Source organism: Notolepis coatsorum, assembly GCF_963971535.1.
Source record: "Notolepis coatsorum genome assembly, chromosome: 15".
Classification (NCBI taxonomy): Eukaryota; Metazoa; Chordata; class Actinopteri; order Aulopiformes; family Paralepididae; genus Notolepis; species Notolepis coatsorum.
The window spans coordinates 19,141,990-19,156,990 of NC_140179.1; the positions used below are offsets into that span (position 1 = coordinate 19,141,990).

At 46.2% G+C, this 15,001-nt stretch overlaps 1 protein-coding gene across 1 annotated transcript in view; it reads right to left on the reverse strand.

Annotated features, from left to right (window-relative positions):
- Positions 1-15,001, reverse strand: part of mapk11 (mitogen-activated protein kinase 11) — a gene marked incomplete at its 3' end in the record, with an annotated part of 65,794 nt that overhangs the window by 31,868 nt on the left and 18,925 nt on the right. Inside the window, exons 2-4 of the mRNA XM_084330917.1 lie at positions 6,885-7,014; positions 3,224-3,282; positions 1,381-1,492 (exon numbers count right to left, since the gene is read on the reverse strand). Coding sequence (XP_084187043.1) covers positions 1,381-1,492; positions 3,224-3,282; positions 6,885-7,014 — 301 coding nt within the window. The remainder of the gene's footprint in view (positions 1-1,380; positions 1,493-3,223; positions 3,283-6,884; positions 7,015-15,001) is intronic.

A 15,001-nucleotide genomic window follows, 5' to 3' on the forward strand; every position in this document is an offset into this window, starting at 1 on the left:
TAATATAATAATTATAATATTAATTCATCTGTTAAGATCATTATTGTTCAACTTTATTGTGCATCATTATATTTGATTTTCTTTTTTTAAATCTAGCTAGTGTAGTTAACCATGACCTTGTGTTGCCGACTGTAGGCCAACGCTGGTTGTTGTAGCTAGCTACTAGCTTAGCAAGCTCTTGTCATGTCTTTCGGGTCAGTGTCAGTGTCAGGGCCCAGGGTCAGTGTTAGGTCAGTGTTAGGTCAGTGTCAGTGTCAGGGCCCAGGGTTAGGTCAGGGTCAGTGTCAGGGCCCAGGGTTAGGTCAGGGTCAGTGTCAGTGTCAGGGTCAGGGCCCAGGGTCAGTGTTAGGTCAGGGCCCAGGGTTAGGTCAGGGTCAGTGTCAGTGTCAGGGTCAGGGCCCAGGGTCAGTGTTAGGTCAGGGTCAGGGTCAGTGTTAGGTCAGGGTTAGGTCAGGGCCCAGGGTTAGGGTCAGAGTTAGGGTCAGGGTTAGGGTCAGGGTTAAAGGTAGGGATGTCCCGATCCGATCACGTGATCGGAATCGGCGTCGATCACGTGCTTTTCAGAGTATCGGGGATCGGGAAAAAATAATAATAAAAATCGGCAGTCAAAAAAAGAAAGATTTTATTCAACAAACATGACCATGTCCACGTCTTAAACTCATACGGAGGCCTTAGTTTTGGTTTTAAATTACATATAATATATCATCATTAATGTATTTATTGTCACACAGAGCAGAATAATTTTCCACAACAAACACATTCCCCTTTAATTTTCACCGTTGCAACAAACACCCCTTTAATTTAGACGCTACACGCTACACGCGGCTCGACCACATCACAACAACAACAACAACAGCACGTCGCTCCCGAAACACGGTTAATATCCACTGACTTGAGCAGCTAGACTTAATGTCAGAGGTTTGGAACTAAGCATTTTAAAATACAAAGTCAAGCCAGTTGCAATGTTTGCAAGGAGGACAGGCTGGAGGCGAAGTTTTCAGACTAACTTTTGGAGGATAACGTTACGTGACTGAGGATTATCGTCGGCCTTTCAGACCAGAATGGACCATTACGTAAGTCGAACACTGAATGTATACTAATGTGCAAACATATATTGAAACTTTTAATATTTCTCATATGAAGCAGAAGCACATTTCTCAGGGTGAATGTAATAACAAACGCCTCCGTCGCGCCCCGGACTATAGGCAACAGATGGGCTTGTCTCACTCTGCCAGTTTCTGACAAAAATGCGTCAAAATTGATTACTAATGTGAAAGATCGGATCGGAAACGATCGGATCGATAGATATTTAAAATCACATGCTCGGGATCGGATCGGAAGCAAAAAAAGGCGATCGGGACATCCCTAGTTAAAGGTCACCTTGAGTCCTCGGAGCAGCTGGTAGATGAGGAACTGGACGTGTTCGTCAGAGAGACGCTGGAACTTCACGATGTTGTTGAGGTCGGCTCCCATCAGGTTAGTCACCAGGTAGCTGAGAGGGGGGGGGGGATGGGAGGAGGGGAGAGAGAGAGAGAAGGGGGGAGAGAGAGAGAGAGAGAGAGAGAGAGACAGAGCGGGGGAGGGTCCCGTTAGAGAAGGTGGCGACCGTTGCAGACGGCAGACGATTCCTACATGCCTGAATTCCGTCTGCCCCCCCCCCCCCCCCCTCCTCCTCCCGTTCTCCCGTTCATTAAAACTAAATCATCTGACGCCGGCGCTGAGTGGCAGCGATGATCAAAAGCCATCGCACACACACACACACGTGCACACACACACACACACACACACACACACACACGTGCACACACACACACACACACACACACACACACACACACCTACACACACACACACACACACACACACACGCGTGCACACACACACACACACCTACACACACACACACACACACACACACACACACACGCGTGCACACACACACACACACCTACACACACACACACACACACACACACCTACACACACACACACACACACACGTGTGCACACACACACACACACCTACACACACACGCGCGCGCACACACATACACACACACACACACCTACACACACACACACACACACACACATACACACACACACACACACACACACATACACACACACACCTACACACACATACACACACACACCTACACACACATACACACACACACCTACACACACACACACACGCACATACACACACACACATACACACACACACCTACACACACATACACACACACACACACACACATATATACACACACACATAGACCCTCATCTGCACCTTTGTTTACCCTGCTTATTTTTCCTCATATTTCTATATTCAGAGTTAATTATATTGTTTCCACAGTTTATTTGTCTCATATTTTTATATTCAGATCTACACACACACACACACACACACACACACACACACACACTGTGTGTGATGCACCGAGTGAATACACTCTCCCATTAAGTCTGTCTCGCTTTTGGGCGGCTACGTGGCGTAGTGGGCAAGGCGCTCGCCACGAATGCGGAGACGCTGGGCTCGCCTGTTCGAGCCCAGCGCTCCACATTGCTTTCAGTTTAGCTGGTCGTCCGTACTAATACACATTGGCCGTATTAGGGGGTGGGAAACTGATGGGTGGGGATCGGGCGTTGTGGACAGCGACTCCTACAGGTCGGTTGGTGCGCCTGCGCAGTAGAATCAGGAAGTGTCGGGGGCAGCGTGAGCCTCCCACGCGTTACTCCTCGCCACTGAGAGATCGAGCTGCGCAGGTGAAAAGATGCGACTGCTGTTACCTCAAGTACCGGAGGGGACTTGTGCTATGTATGACTTAGTCCACATTGCAGCCGGCTTGTGGGAGGCAAGAAACAGCGTTCGTGACAGGGGAGGGTTGAATTGGATGATACGAAATTGGGATGGGAGAAAATATAGAAAATGGGAGAAAAAGTGGATAAAAAAAAAAAAGTCTGTCTCACTTTTCTCTATCAAAACGCTTCTTGTACAAGTATCGCAGAGACATTTCAAAGGTACTCACAGTTGCACGAGGGTTTCGGACAGACAAACGCTAGGGTTTGAAAGCTCTGCGTTGCTAATAAACATTTTAAATCGCTTTTATAAACTGGTCAACACTGCATTATTTCCGGCGTTGGGTGCCTGATGCGCCTGCGCTGTGACTTACACCTCTAACCTCTAACCCTGGAGAGGACAGAGTAAAACACTTACACCTCGTTGAAGTCCTCTAACGTCTCAGCCGGGGTGAAGACATCCAACAGTCCTATTACCTGAGGAGACAGAGACACACACACACACACACACACACACACACACACACACACACACACACACACACACACACACACACACACACACACACACACACACACACACACACACACACACACACACACACACAGAGACACACACACAGAACATTTGTATTAACAGATTGCAGAATGGGTACAATACAGTACAGCTCAATACACACATAAGGGGATGCAGACCAGAGAAAAACTTTCATCTTGTTTACATCAGGGTCCCCCATTTTCAATTCATAATCAACCTGTAACTCCCCTCCCCCATGCTGCTATTACCCTGCCCATACCTGTACCTCCCCTCCCCCATGCTGCTATTACCCTGCCCATACCTGTACCTCCCCTCCCCCTCCCCCATGCTGCTATTACCCTGCCCATACCTGTACCTCCCCTCCCCCATGCTGCTATTCTCTCGTATGAAGCTTCAGACTGGGACCACAGCGTCTCTCGTATGAAGCTTCAGACTGGGACCACAGTGTCTCTGTATGAAGCTTCAGACTGGGACCACAGTGTCTCTCTGTATGAAGCTTCAGACTGGGGCCACAGTGTCTCTGGTATGAAGCTTCAGACTGGGACCACAGTGTCTCTGGTATGAAGCTTCAGACTGGGACCACAGTGTCTCTCGTATGAAGCTTCAGACTGGGACCACAGTGTCTCTGTATGAAGCTTCAGACTGGGGCCACAGTGTCTCTGGTATGAAGCTTCAGACTGGGACCACAGTGTCTCTCGTATGAAGCTTCAGACTGGGACCACAGTGTCTCTCGTATGAAGCTTCAGACTGGGACCACAGTGTCTCTGTATGAAGCTTCAGACTGGGACCACAGTGTCTCTGTATGAAGCTTCAGACTGGGGCCACAGTGTCTCTGTATGAAGCTTCAGACTGGGACCACAGTGTCTCTGTATGAAGCTTCAGACTGGGACCACAGTGTCTCTGGTATGAAGCTTCAGACTGGGGCCACAGTGTCTCTGTATGAAGCTTCAGACTGGGGCCACAGTGTCTCTGTATGAAGCTTCAGACTGGGACCACAGTGTCTCTGGTATGAAGCTTCAGACTGGGACCACAGTGTCTCTCGTATGAAGCTTCAGACTGGGACCACAGTGTCTCTGTATGAAGCTTCAGACTGGGGCCACAGTGTCTCTGTATGAAGCTTCAGACTGGGACCACAGTGTCTCTGTATGAAGCTTCAGACTGGGACCACAGTGTCTCTGTATGAAGCTTCAGACTGGGACCACAGTGTCTCTCGTATGAAGCTTCAGACTGGGACCACAGTGTCTCTGTATGAAGCTTCAGACTGGGACCACAGTGTCTCTCGTATGAAGCTTCAGACTGGGACCACAGTGTCTCTGTATGAAGCTTCAGACTGGGACCACAGTGTCTCTCGTATGAAGCTTCAGACTGGGACCACAGTGTCTCTGTATGAAGCTTCAGACTGGGACCACAGTGTCTCTGTATGAAGCTTCAGACTGGGACCACAGTGTCTCTGTATGAAGCTTCAGACTGGGACCACAGTGTCTCTCTGTATGAAGCTTCAGACTGGGACCACAGTGTCTCTGTATGAAGCTTCAGACTGGGACCACAGTGTCTCGTATGAAGCTTCAGACTGGGACCACAGTGTCTCTGTATGAAGCTTCAGACTGGACCACAGTGTCTCTGTATGAAGCTTCAGACTGGGACCACAGGGTGACGTCTCTCGTATGAAGCTTCAGACTGGGACCACAGTGTCTCGTATGAAGCTTCAGACTGGGACCAGTGTCTCTCGTATGAAGCTTCAGACTGGGACCACAGTGTCTCGTATGAAGCTTCAGACTGGGACCACAGTGTCTCTGTATGAAGCTTCAGACTGGGACCAGTGTCTCTCGTATGAAGCTTCAGACTGGGACCACAGTGTCTCGTATGAAGCTTCAGACTGGGACCACAGTGTCTCTCGTATGAAGCTTCAGACTGGGACCACAGTGTCTCTGGTATGAAGCTTCAGACTGGGACCACAGTGTCTCTGTAGAAGCTTCAGACTGGGACCACAGTGTCTCTCTGTATGAAGCTTCAGACTGGGACCACAGTGTCTCGTATGAAGCTTCAGATTGGGACCACAGTGTCTCTCGTATGAAGCTTCAGACTGGGACCACAGTGTCTCTGGTATGAAGCTTCAGACTGGGACCACAGTGTCTCTGTATGAAGCTTCAGACTGGGACCACAGTGTCTCTCTGTATGAAGCTTCAGACTGGGACCACATTTCTCTCTGTATGAAGCTTCAGACTGGGACCACAGTGTCTCTGTATGAAGCTTCAGACTGGGACCACAGTGTCTCTGTATGAAGCTTCAGACTGGGACCACAGTGTCTCTGAAGCTTCAGACTGGGACCACAGTGTCTCTCGTATGAAGCTTCAGACTGGGACCACAGTGTCTCTGGTATGAAGCTTCAGACTGGGACCACAGTGTCTCTGTATGAAGCTTCAGACTGGGACCACAGTGTCTCTGTATGAAGCTTCAGACTGGGACCACAGTGTCTCTGTATGAAGCTTCAGACTGGGGCCACAGTGTCTCTGTATGAAGCTTCAGACTGGGACCACAGTGTCTCTGTATGAAGCTTCAGACTGGGACCACAGTGTCTCTCGTATGAAGCTTCAGACTGGGACCACAGTGTCTCTGGTATGAAGCTTCAGACTGGGACCACAGTGTCTCTGTATGAAGCTTCAGACTGGGACCACAGTGTCTCTTGTGACCACAGTGTCTCTTGTATGAAGCTTCAGACTGGGACCACAGTGTCTCTGTATGAAGCTTCAGACTGGGACCACAGTGTCTCTGTATGAAGCTTCAGACTGGGACCACAGTGTCTCTGGTATGAAGCTTCAGACTGGGACCACAGTGTCTCTCGTATGAAGCTTCAGACTGGGGCCACAGTGTCTCTGTATGAAGCTTCAGACTGGGGCCACAGTGTCTCTGTATGAAGCTTCAGACTGGGACCACAGTGTGACGTCTCTCGTATGAAGCTTCAGACTGGGACCACAGTGTCTCGTATGAAGCTTCAGACTGGGACCACAGTGTCTCTGTATGAAGCTTCAGACTGGGACCACAGTGTGACGTCTCTCGTATGAAGCTTCAGACTGGGACCACAGTGTCTCTGGTATGAAGCTTCAGACTGGGACCACAGTGTCTCTGTATGAAGCTTCAGACTGGGACCACAGTGTGACGTCTCTCGTATGAAGCTTCAGACTGGGACCACAGTGTCTCTGGTATGAAGCTTCAGACTGGGACCACAGTGTCTCTGGTATGAAGCTTCAGACTGGGACCACAGTGTCTCTGTATGAAGCTTCAGACTGGGACCACAGTGTCTCTGTATGAAGCTTCAGACTGGGACCACAGTGTCTCTCTGTATGAAGCTTCAGACTGGGACCACAGTGTCTCTCTGTATGAAGCTTCAGACTGGGACCACAGTGTCTCTCTGTATGAAGCTTCAGACTGGGACCACAGTGTCTCTCTGTATGACGCTTCAGACTGGGACCACAGTGTGACGTCTCTCGTATGAAGCTGATTGATTGATTGATTGATTGATTGATTGATTGAGCCCACTCACGTTCTCGTGCTTCATGTGCTTCAGCAGCCGGAGTTCTCGATACGAGCGCCGACTGTGGATCAGGGACTGGAACGGGCGCGACAACTTCTTCACAGCGACCTTCTGACGTAGCCTCACGTCATACGCCGAACTGGAGAGAGAGAGGGGGGGGGGGGGAGAGAGAGAGAGAGAGAGAGAGAGAGAGAGAGAGAGAGAGAGAGAGAGAGAGAGAGAGAGAGAGAGAGAGAGAGAGAGAGAGAGAGAGAGAGAGAGGGAGAGAGAGAGGGAGAGGAGGGGAGAGAGAGAAGGGGGAGAGAGAGAGGGGGGAGAGAGAGAGAGGGAGAGAGAGAGATGAGACACAACTCAAGATCCAAGAGAGCCAAGGCTAAGACAATAGTAATATAGAATAATAGAATAGACTCAACTGCCTCTTTGAACTGCTGCGGTCATGCAAGCGCTACCGGAGTCTCATGGCCGGCACAGAGAGACTCAGAAGGAGCTTCTATCCCCAGGCAAGCGCTACCGGAGTCTCATGGCCGGTACAGAGAGACTCAGAAGGAGCTTCTATCCCCAGGCAAGCGCTACCGGAGTCTCATGGCCGGCACAGAGAGACTCAGAAGGAGCTTCTATCCCCAGGCAAGCGCTACCGGAGTCTCATGGCCGGCACAGAGAGACTCAGAAGGAGCTCCTATCCCCAGGCAAGCGCTACCGGAGTCTCATGGCCGGTACAGAGAGACTCAGAAGGAGCTTCTATCCCCAGGCAAGCGCTACCGGAGTCTCATGACCGGTACAGATAGACTCAGAAGAAGCTTCTATCCCCAGGGCATCAGGACGCTCAATGACTCTATGCAACACTAACCCATCCATTCTACATTCACTGCACACACTCACTTTAAACATTCACCTTAAACATTCACTCACTTTAGACACTTTAAACACTTTTTAAACACTACACCATATTTCTACTATTTGCACTACCTCTTCTACCTCATTTTTGCATATTTTTTTTTTTTAGCATTTTGTACATTTTAGCTTTGGATATTGTATATTTTGTATAGTGTTTGGTCTTTACTCTTTAACTTTTAAACTTTTTTGAAGCACAATTTCAGGAGGCTCATACAGAACCAAGCATTTCACTATAATGTACGTGTACCTTATATGTGACAAATAAAACAAAACTTGAAACTTAATAATAATAATAATAATAATAATAATAATAATAATAATAATAATAATAATAATAATAATAATAATAATAATAATAATAATAATAATAGATTGCATTTGTAATGCACTTTTTGTTCGCTGGGATCCCAAAGTGCTACACTACAGGGTTAAAACATGGTTAAAAAAAAAAAACGTTATTAGTAAAACAAATAAAATAAAATACATACATAGTATACATAGTATAAACAGACAATTTAAAAACAACAGCACAAGAAAATTTAAATAAAAAGCTAACAGTCTTTAGCTTTTAAACTAGAGATTGTCAGGTTCTTGTTGAACGGTCAAGAGATGAGAGTGGTACAATTTTTTTTTTTTATAAATAAATTTTTTTTTTTTTTTTTTTACATCCGTTCAAAAAACCCTGACGAAGTTCGAAGCCCAAAAACAGGCTTTGGGGAAACAGCTCTAGTGTCTTGTAGTTCTACCAGTTCTACCAGCTGAGTGAGCGAGGGGAAGCCAGCGATCACAGACTGACGGGAAGGAGGGCGATTGAGAAATGCTGAGGGGAACCGAGAGAAGCGGGAGATGAAGTGAAAATGTGGAAGTGAAAACAAGGAGACTGCCAGCAACGCGGATATCCAGGCAGAGACAAAATGGCAATACGTGGATCAATACGTCAGACTGGCAATACGTGGATCAATACGTCAGACTGGCAATACGTGGATCAATATGTCAGACTGGCAATACGTGGATCAATACGTCAGACTGGCAATACGTGGATCAATACGTCAGACTGGCAATACGTGGATCGCACCGGATTTTTATCACCACGCCTCTGTTTCGGTGGAAAACAAGGATTAGAAAGAGGGATTACCGGTAGATAGTGTTCGTTCATGAACCTTTTAAAAGTTTAGGTCAAAACACACAGATATAAATCAGGCTGAAGACCACTGTTGCACATGAAGTCATTACCTGTTCGTTTTAGGTCACTTGGAGATTCATAAGTTAATATTAAATGTCCAGGTAGGTTAGATTCACGAGTTAATATTAAATGTCCAGGTAGGTTAGATTCACGAGTTAATATTAAATGTCCAGGTAGGTTAGATTCACAGATTAGATTCATAATCTAAAAATGCTAAAATGCTAAATGCTAAATATATGCAATATATAATCCGATAATCAAATAGTCTAAATCTAATCTAATATATAATCTAAGAATGCTAGATGCTAAAATGCTGTGTTGGAAGCATCGAAGGAAAAAGCTGTTTTTCCCAGTTCAGAGCAAACTGGAGGAACCAGCGTCACTTGAACGTGTAGAATAGCTTCCAAGATTCCATTCCAGAATTGACCATTGGCTTCCAGTGTATCTGAAAATAAACACCAAATAAACTGACGGAAGTCCCCACTTTTGACTAAAATGCCATGTCAACATCTTATGTGTCAAAAAGGTTTTGCCATTGTGACATAATCCAGTATCTGAGGAAGAATTCTTCTTCTTCCTTTTTAGACAGTCTGGAAAATACACTTAGTGGCCAGGTTCCTCTGGATGTAGAAAATGTAACCACTGTGGTCAGACAGGTGCGTAGTCCAAAAATAGTAAGTCACAAAAAAGGGGGTAGGGACCGCACTCAAGGAATATCGTTATTTTATTTTAATACGCACAATTTATATACGCAAGAAACGTTTTCGACCGTCCGGCCTTCATCAGTGTGTAATGAATAGTCGCAACAAACAAGCCTTAACTAGGCTGTACTCGACAACATGCAGGTGGAAAGAATTAGTAATTAGCAACAGGCTAGATTGACAGGTAGATATTTCATCACAGTGACCATGAATGCGTAATGGCTATACGCATGACCGAACACAGAAGCAATATAAAGCGGGCCGACATTTTAACGAAATGGATCATAAAATCAGTGACCTCAAGTGTATAGGTTTGGAGATGGTATATCTTAATAGAAGGGGTGGCAACCGTGAACAACTCCTGTTGCAGCGGGAATGTGTCTGGATTCATCGGCTCCCATCGATGTTTCCATCTGGTATGAAGAACCAAGAGTTTAATTTGGCTCCATTCCTGTAGGTGGAGTCTTAGCCTATATATATTAACCTGTCTCTACTGTATAAAATGATGTATAAATGACTAGTGCACTGATTTATGAACGGTCTAAACAACCTGATACCCCCAATGTACCACAATTGTTTTCCATACAGACTTTTAAATGTTATATTTGTAATATGTGTATATTGTTTCATGCGTATAGCCAGGTTCCTCTGGATGCCATCTATATATATATATATATATATAGTGTATATACAGAGTTATATGTGTACACTCTAGTATGTATGTATTTATTTGCATGTATGTATTTGCATGTATATATTGGCATGTATATATCTTCATGTATGTATTATGTGCATATATTTGCATGTATATCATTTGCATGTATGTATTTGCATGTATGTATTTGACCTGTTTAGCAAATTGAATAACGGACATAGTAGGCTTTTTACATGACATTTTTCGTGCCAAATAATTTTGAAATGCTTTTTTCAGAGACGGTAAACTGTGATCAGGATTCGAGCAGCAGCCCTAACCCTCCTCCACATAACCACCTGCTGAGGCCCAGATGCCCCTGACAGACCTCAGCCAAGCAGGCAGCAAGTCTCTCTCCATCTCTCTCTCTCTCTCTCTCTCTCCATCTCTTTATCTCCCTCTCTCTTCCCCCTCTCTCTCTTTACCCCTCTCTCTCTCTCTCCCAGACACACATGGGCCTGGATCACTGCCAGCAGCTGGAGAAGTAACGGCTGCAGAACTCTAGAACTATTCGGAATGTCTGACTCTTAACCACCAAAAACTATAACGTTAGGTTACCTTGTGTCTACTGTTTATTTACTGTTCTCTTTTTGGTACCGCCCCTGATCACCAGGTGGGGCTGATAGCTAATTTATTCATTTCATTTCCTGTATAAAAAAGCTGCAATTTTGGCTACGTGGCGTAGTGGGCAAGGCACTCGCCACGAAATCTGGAGACGCTGGGCTTGCCTGTTCGAGCCCAGCGCTCCACATTTGCTTTCAGTTTAGCTGGTCGTCCGTACTAATACACATTGGCCGTATTAGGGGGTGGGAAACTGATGGGTGGGGATCGGGCGTTGTGGACAGCGACTCCTACAAGTCGGTTGGTGCGCCTGCGCAGTAGAATCAGGAAGTGTCGGGGGCAGCGTGAGCCTCCCACGCGTTACTCCTCGCCACTGAGAGATCGAGCTGCGCAGGTGAAAAGATGCGACTGCTGTTACCTCAAGTACCGGAGGGGACTTGTGCTATGTATGACTTAGTCCACATTGCAGCCGGCTTGTGGGAGGCAAGAAACAGCGTTCGTGACAGGGGAGGGTTGAATTGGATGATACGAAATTGGGATGGGAGAAAAATATAGAAAATGGGAGAAAAAATGGATAAAAAAAAAATAAAAAAATGAAATTTTCTGCTGTGTTGATACTTGAAAAAGACCGGAAGGGAGTGCGGCTGGGTGGCGCAGCGGACTAAGCGCCTGCCTACCACCTCAGAGACACTGGTATCAAATCCAGCTGTCAGCGGTACCTCCGGCTTGGCCGGTCGTCCATACTGACACAATTGGCAGTGTTAGCAGATGGGAAGTCGGTGGGGTGTATCCTGGTCGTTGTAAACAGCGACTCCTACAGGTCGGTCAGGGCGCCTGCACAGCGAGGGAGGGAACTGGAGGAGGTAGTGTGATCCTCCCATGCGTTACACTTCACCGGTGAGAGTCCTCGCTGTCAGGTGAAAAGAAGCGGCTGGCTGACTCCACATGTACCCTCCCTAGACCGGCAAGTGGGGGGCAAATGTGCGCAGCGACCAGGAAGGGGAGGGGGGAATTGGCATAACGACTAAATTGGGATGGGAGGAAAATACAGAAAAAAAGGAGGAGAAAAAGTGGATAAAAAAAAAAAGACTGGAAGGGCGAAACGTTGTATCTGCTATTTCTTGTCACAATTAAAACACCTTGGAGCATCAAAAGTGAGTTGCGAGCCCCGCTTTGATTACTGTTTATTTTCCTCATATTATTATATTCAGAGTTAATCATATTGTTTACACTGTTTATTTTTTCTCGTATTTTCAGATAAAATTTGATTGCCTATATTTATTGTCTTTCTACTATTACCCTGCCCATACCTGTACCTCCCCTCCCCCATGCTGCTATTACCCTGCCCATACCTGTACCTCCCCTCCCCATGCAGCTATTACCCTGCCCATACCTGTACCTCACCTCCCCCCTCCCCCATGCTGCTATTACCCTGCCCATACCTGTACCTCCCCTCCCCATGCAGCTATTACCCTGCCGATACCTGTACCTCCCCTCCCCCCTCCCCCATGCTGCTATTACCCTGCCCATACCTGTATCCCCCCTCCCCCATGCTGCTATTACCCTGCCCATACCTGTATCCCCCCTCCCCCATGCTGCTATTACCCTGCCCATACCTGTATCCCCCCTCCCCCATGCTGCTATTACCCTGCCCATACCTGTACCTCCCCTCCCCCCTCCCCCATGCTGCTATGATGCCTGAAGTTCCCCAAGGGGATCAATAAAGGAATATCTTATCTTATCTCACACCCACACACACACGCATGCACACACACGCACATGCACACACATGCACACACACACACACACACACACACACACACACACACCTAGGCATAGATTTCTGTTTCTCTCTTTTGTCTCAGATATTATTTTTCTCTTCCTCCGGCTGTTAATGTACCTCCGGTTTCAGTGATGTGTCTGTGTGTGTGTGTGTTTGTGTGTGTGTGTGTGTGTGTGTGTGTGTGTGTGTGTGTGTGTGTGTGTGTGTGTGTGTGTGTGTGTGTGTGTGTGTGTGTGTGTGTGTGTGTGTGTGTGTGTGTGTGTGTGTGTGTGTGTGTGTGTGTGTGTGTGTGTGTGTGTGTGTGTGTGCGTGCGTGCGTGCGTGCGTGCGTGCGTGCGTGCGTGCGGGAGGGAGGGAGGGAGGGAGGGAGGGAGGGAGGGAGGGAGGGAGGGAGGGAGGGAGGGAGGGAGGGAGGTGGTGGATGCCGTCTGCATGGTATAGAGCATCTCATGTGAGATGATTCAGCTCTGAGAGCCAGACGGGGAAGAAAGGGATGGACATTGTTGTTTAATGCACCTGTGTACACACACACACACACACACACACACACACACACACACACACACACACACACACACACACACACACACACACACACACACACACACACACACACACACACACACACACACACACACACACACACACACAACAAACAAACACACACACACACACACACACACCACACACACACACACACACACACACACACACACACACACTTCACATGTTCAAGGGGCTTTGCAGCTAAAACGACAGATTACAATGAAATTCTGTTATTTTATATTTGATTATATTATATTAAATGTATTGTCATCATGCAGCACAAGTACAGTACAACCAAAATAGGTTTGTCATCCAACCAGAGTGCAAATGTAACAGTAAAGTACAACAGCAATATACAATGTACAGGTGGTTACACTGGGTATAAAATATATAAATTAGTACTACTGAGTAATAGTGCTAATCAGATGTATGTACAGAGTTGTAGTATTAATATGTACAGTGATACAGGTATAAAGACACTATGGTAGTAAGTCTATAGATATAGTATTAATATGTACAGTGATACAGGTATAAAGACACTATGGTAGTAAGTATATAGATATAGTATTAATATGTACAGTGATACAGGTATAAAGACACTATGGTAGTAGGTCTATAGATGTAGTATTAATATGTACATTGATAGAGGTATAAAGACACTATGGTAGTAGGTCTATAGATGTAGTATTAATATGTACATTGATACAGGTATAAAGACACTATGGTAGTAAGTCTATAGATATAGTATTAATATGTACAGTGATACAGGTATAAAGACACTATGGTAGTAAGTCTATAGATATAGTATTAATATGTACAGTGATACAGGTATAAAGACACTATGGTAGTAAGTCATACTGGCCAGCAGTGTAACTAGTGAGAGTAGGATATGTACAGATATAGATATAGTATCTACAGATATGTAAAAAGGATTAGTACAGACAAATGTGGATAGATATATATACGGTAGGAATAAATATATGTATAAATATATGAATAAATGTATGTATATGGTATATACAGCATTGTACATGCTATTCTACCATCGGTTCTCCTTGGCACAGTTTGTAGGATGACTGCCGTAATAATACCAGCATCGAATTCCATGCATTTAGCATTCCATTTCATGTCAATATCATGTGTGATCCCCCCTCACACACACACACACACACACACACACACACACACACACACGCGCGTGCACACAGACACACACACGCACACATACACACACACACGCACACGCACACACGCACACACACACGCACACACACTCCAATTATAACCTGCATCCCTATCTATCAGATGCCAAAAAACAATCTGTCCTGCCACGGAAGACTGGAGGTAGACGCACATTAGAATTCCAATCTCAAGTTTAATTTATTCACTATTCACATCGTGCCCTCTGTTAAAGGAACACGCCGACATTATGGGAGACGTGCTTACCGTCTTCTCCAGAGTCATACGAGAAGATAGATACCGAGTTCCTCTCTGTGCGTTCAGTAGAAAGCTATCCGGCTGCAAGCTAGCCTAGCTTAGCTTAATGAATGGAAGCGGATACGGATAAGCTAGCGTAGCTTAAAACTCCAGGAGAGTAGTTTTTTGGCCAACATCTAGGCTAGCGGGTCCGTATCCGCTTCCCTCCATTTGTGCTAAGCTAGTTTGGAATCAGGGCTGGTGGTCTATCACCCTGCTCTGAAGACAAACTCTAACCATAACCAACTTCGAAAGAGAGCGACTTCGAAAGAGTGCCTAAACTTAACCAGT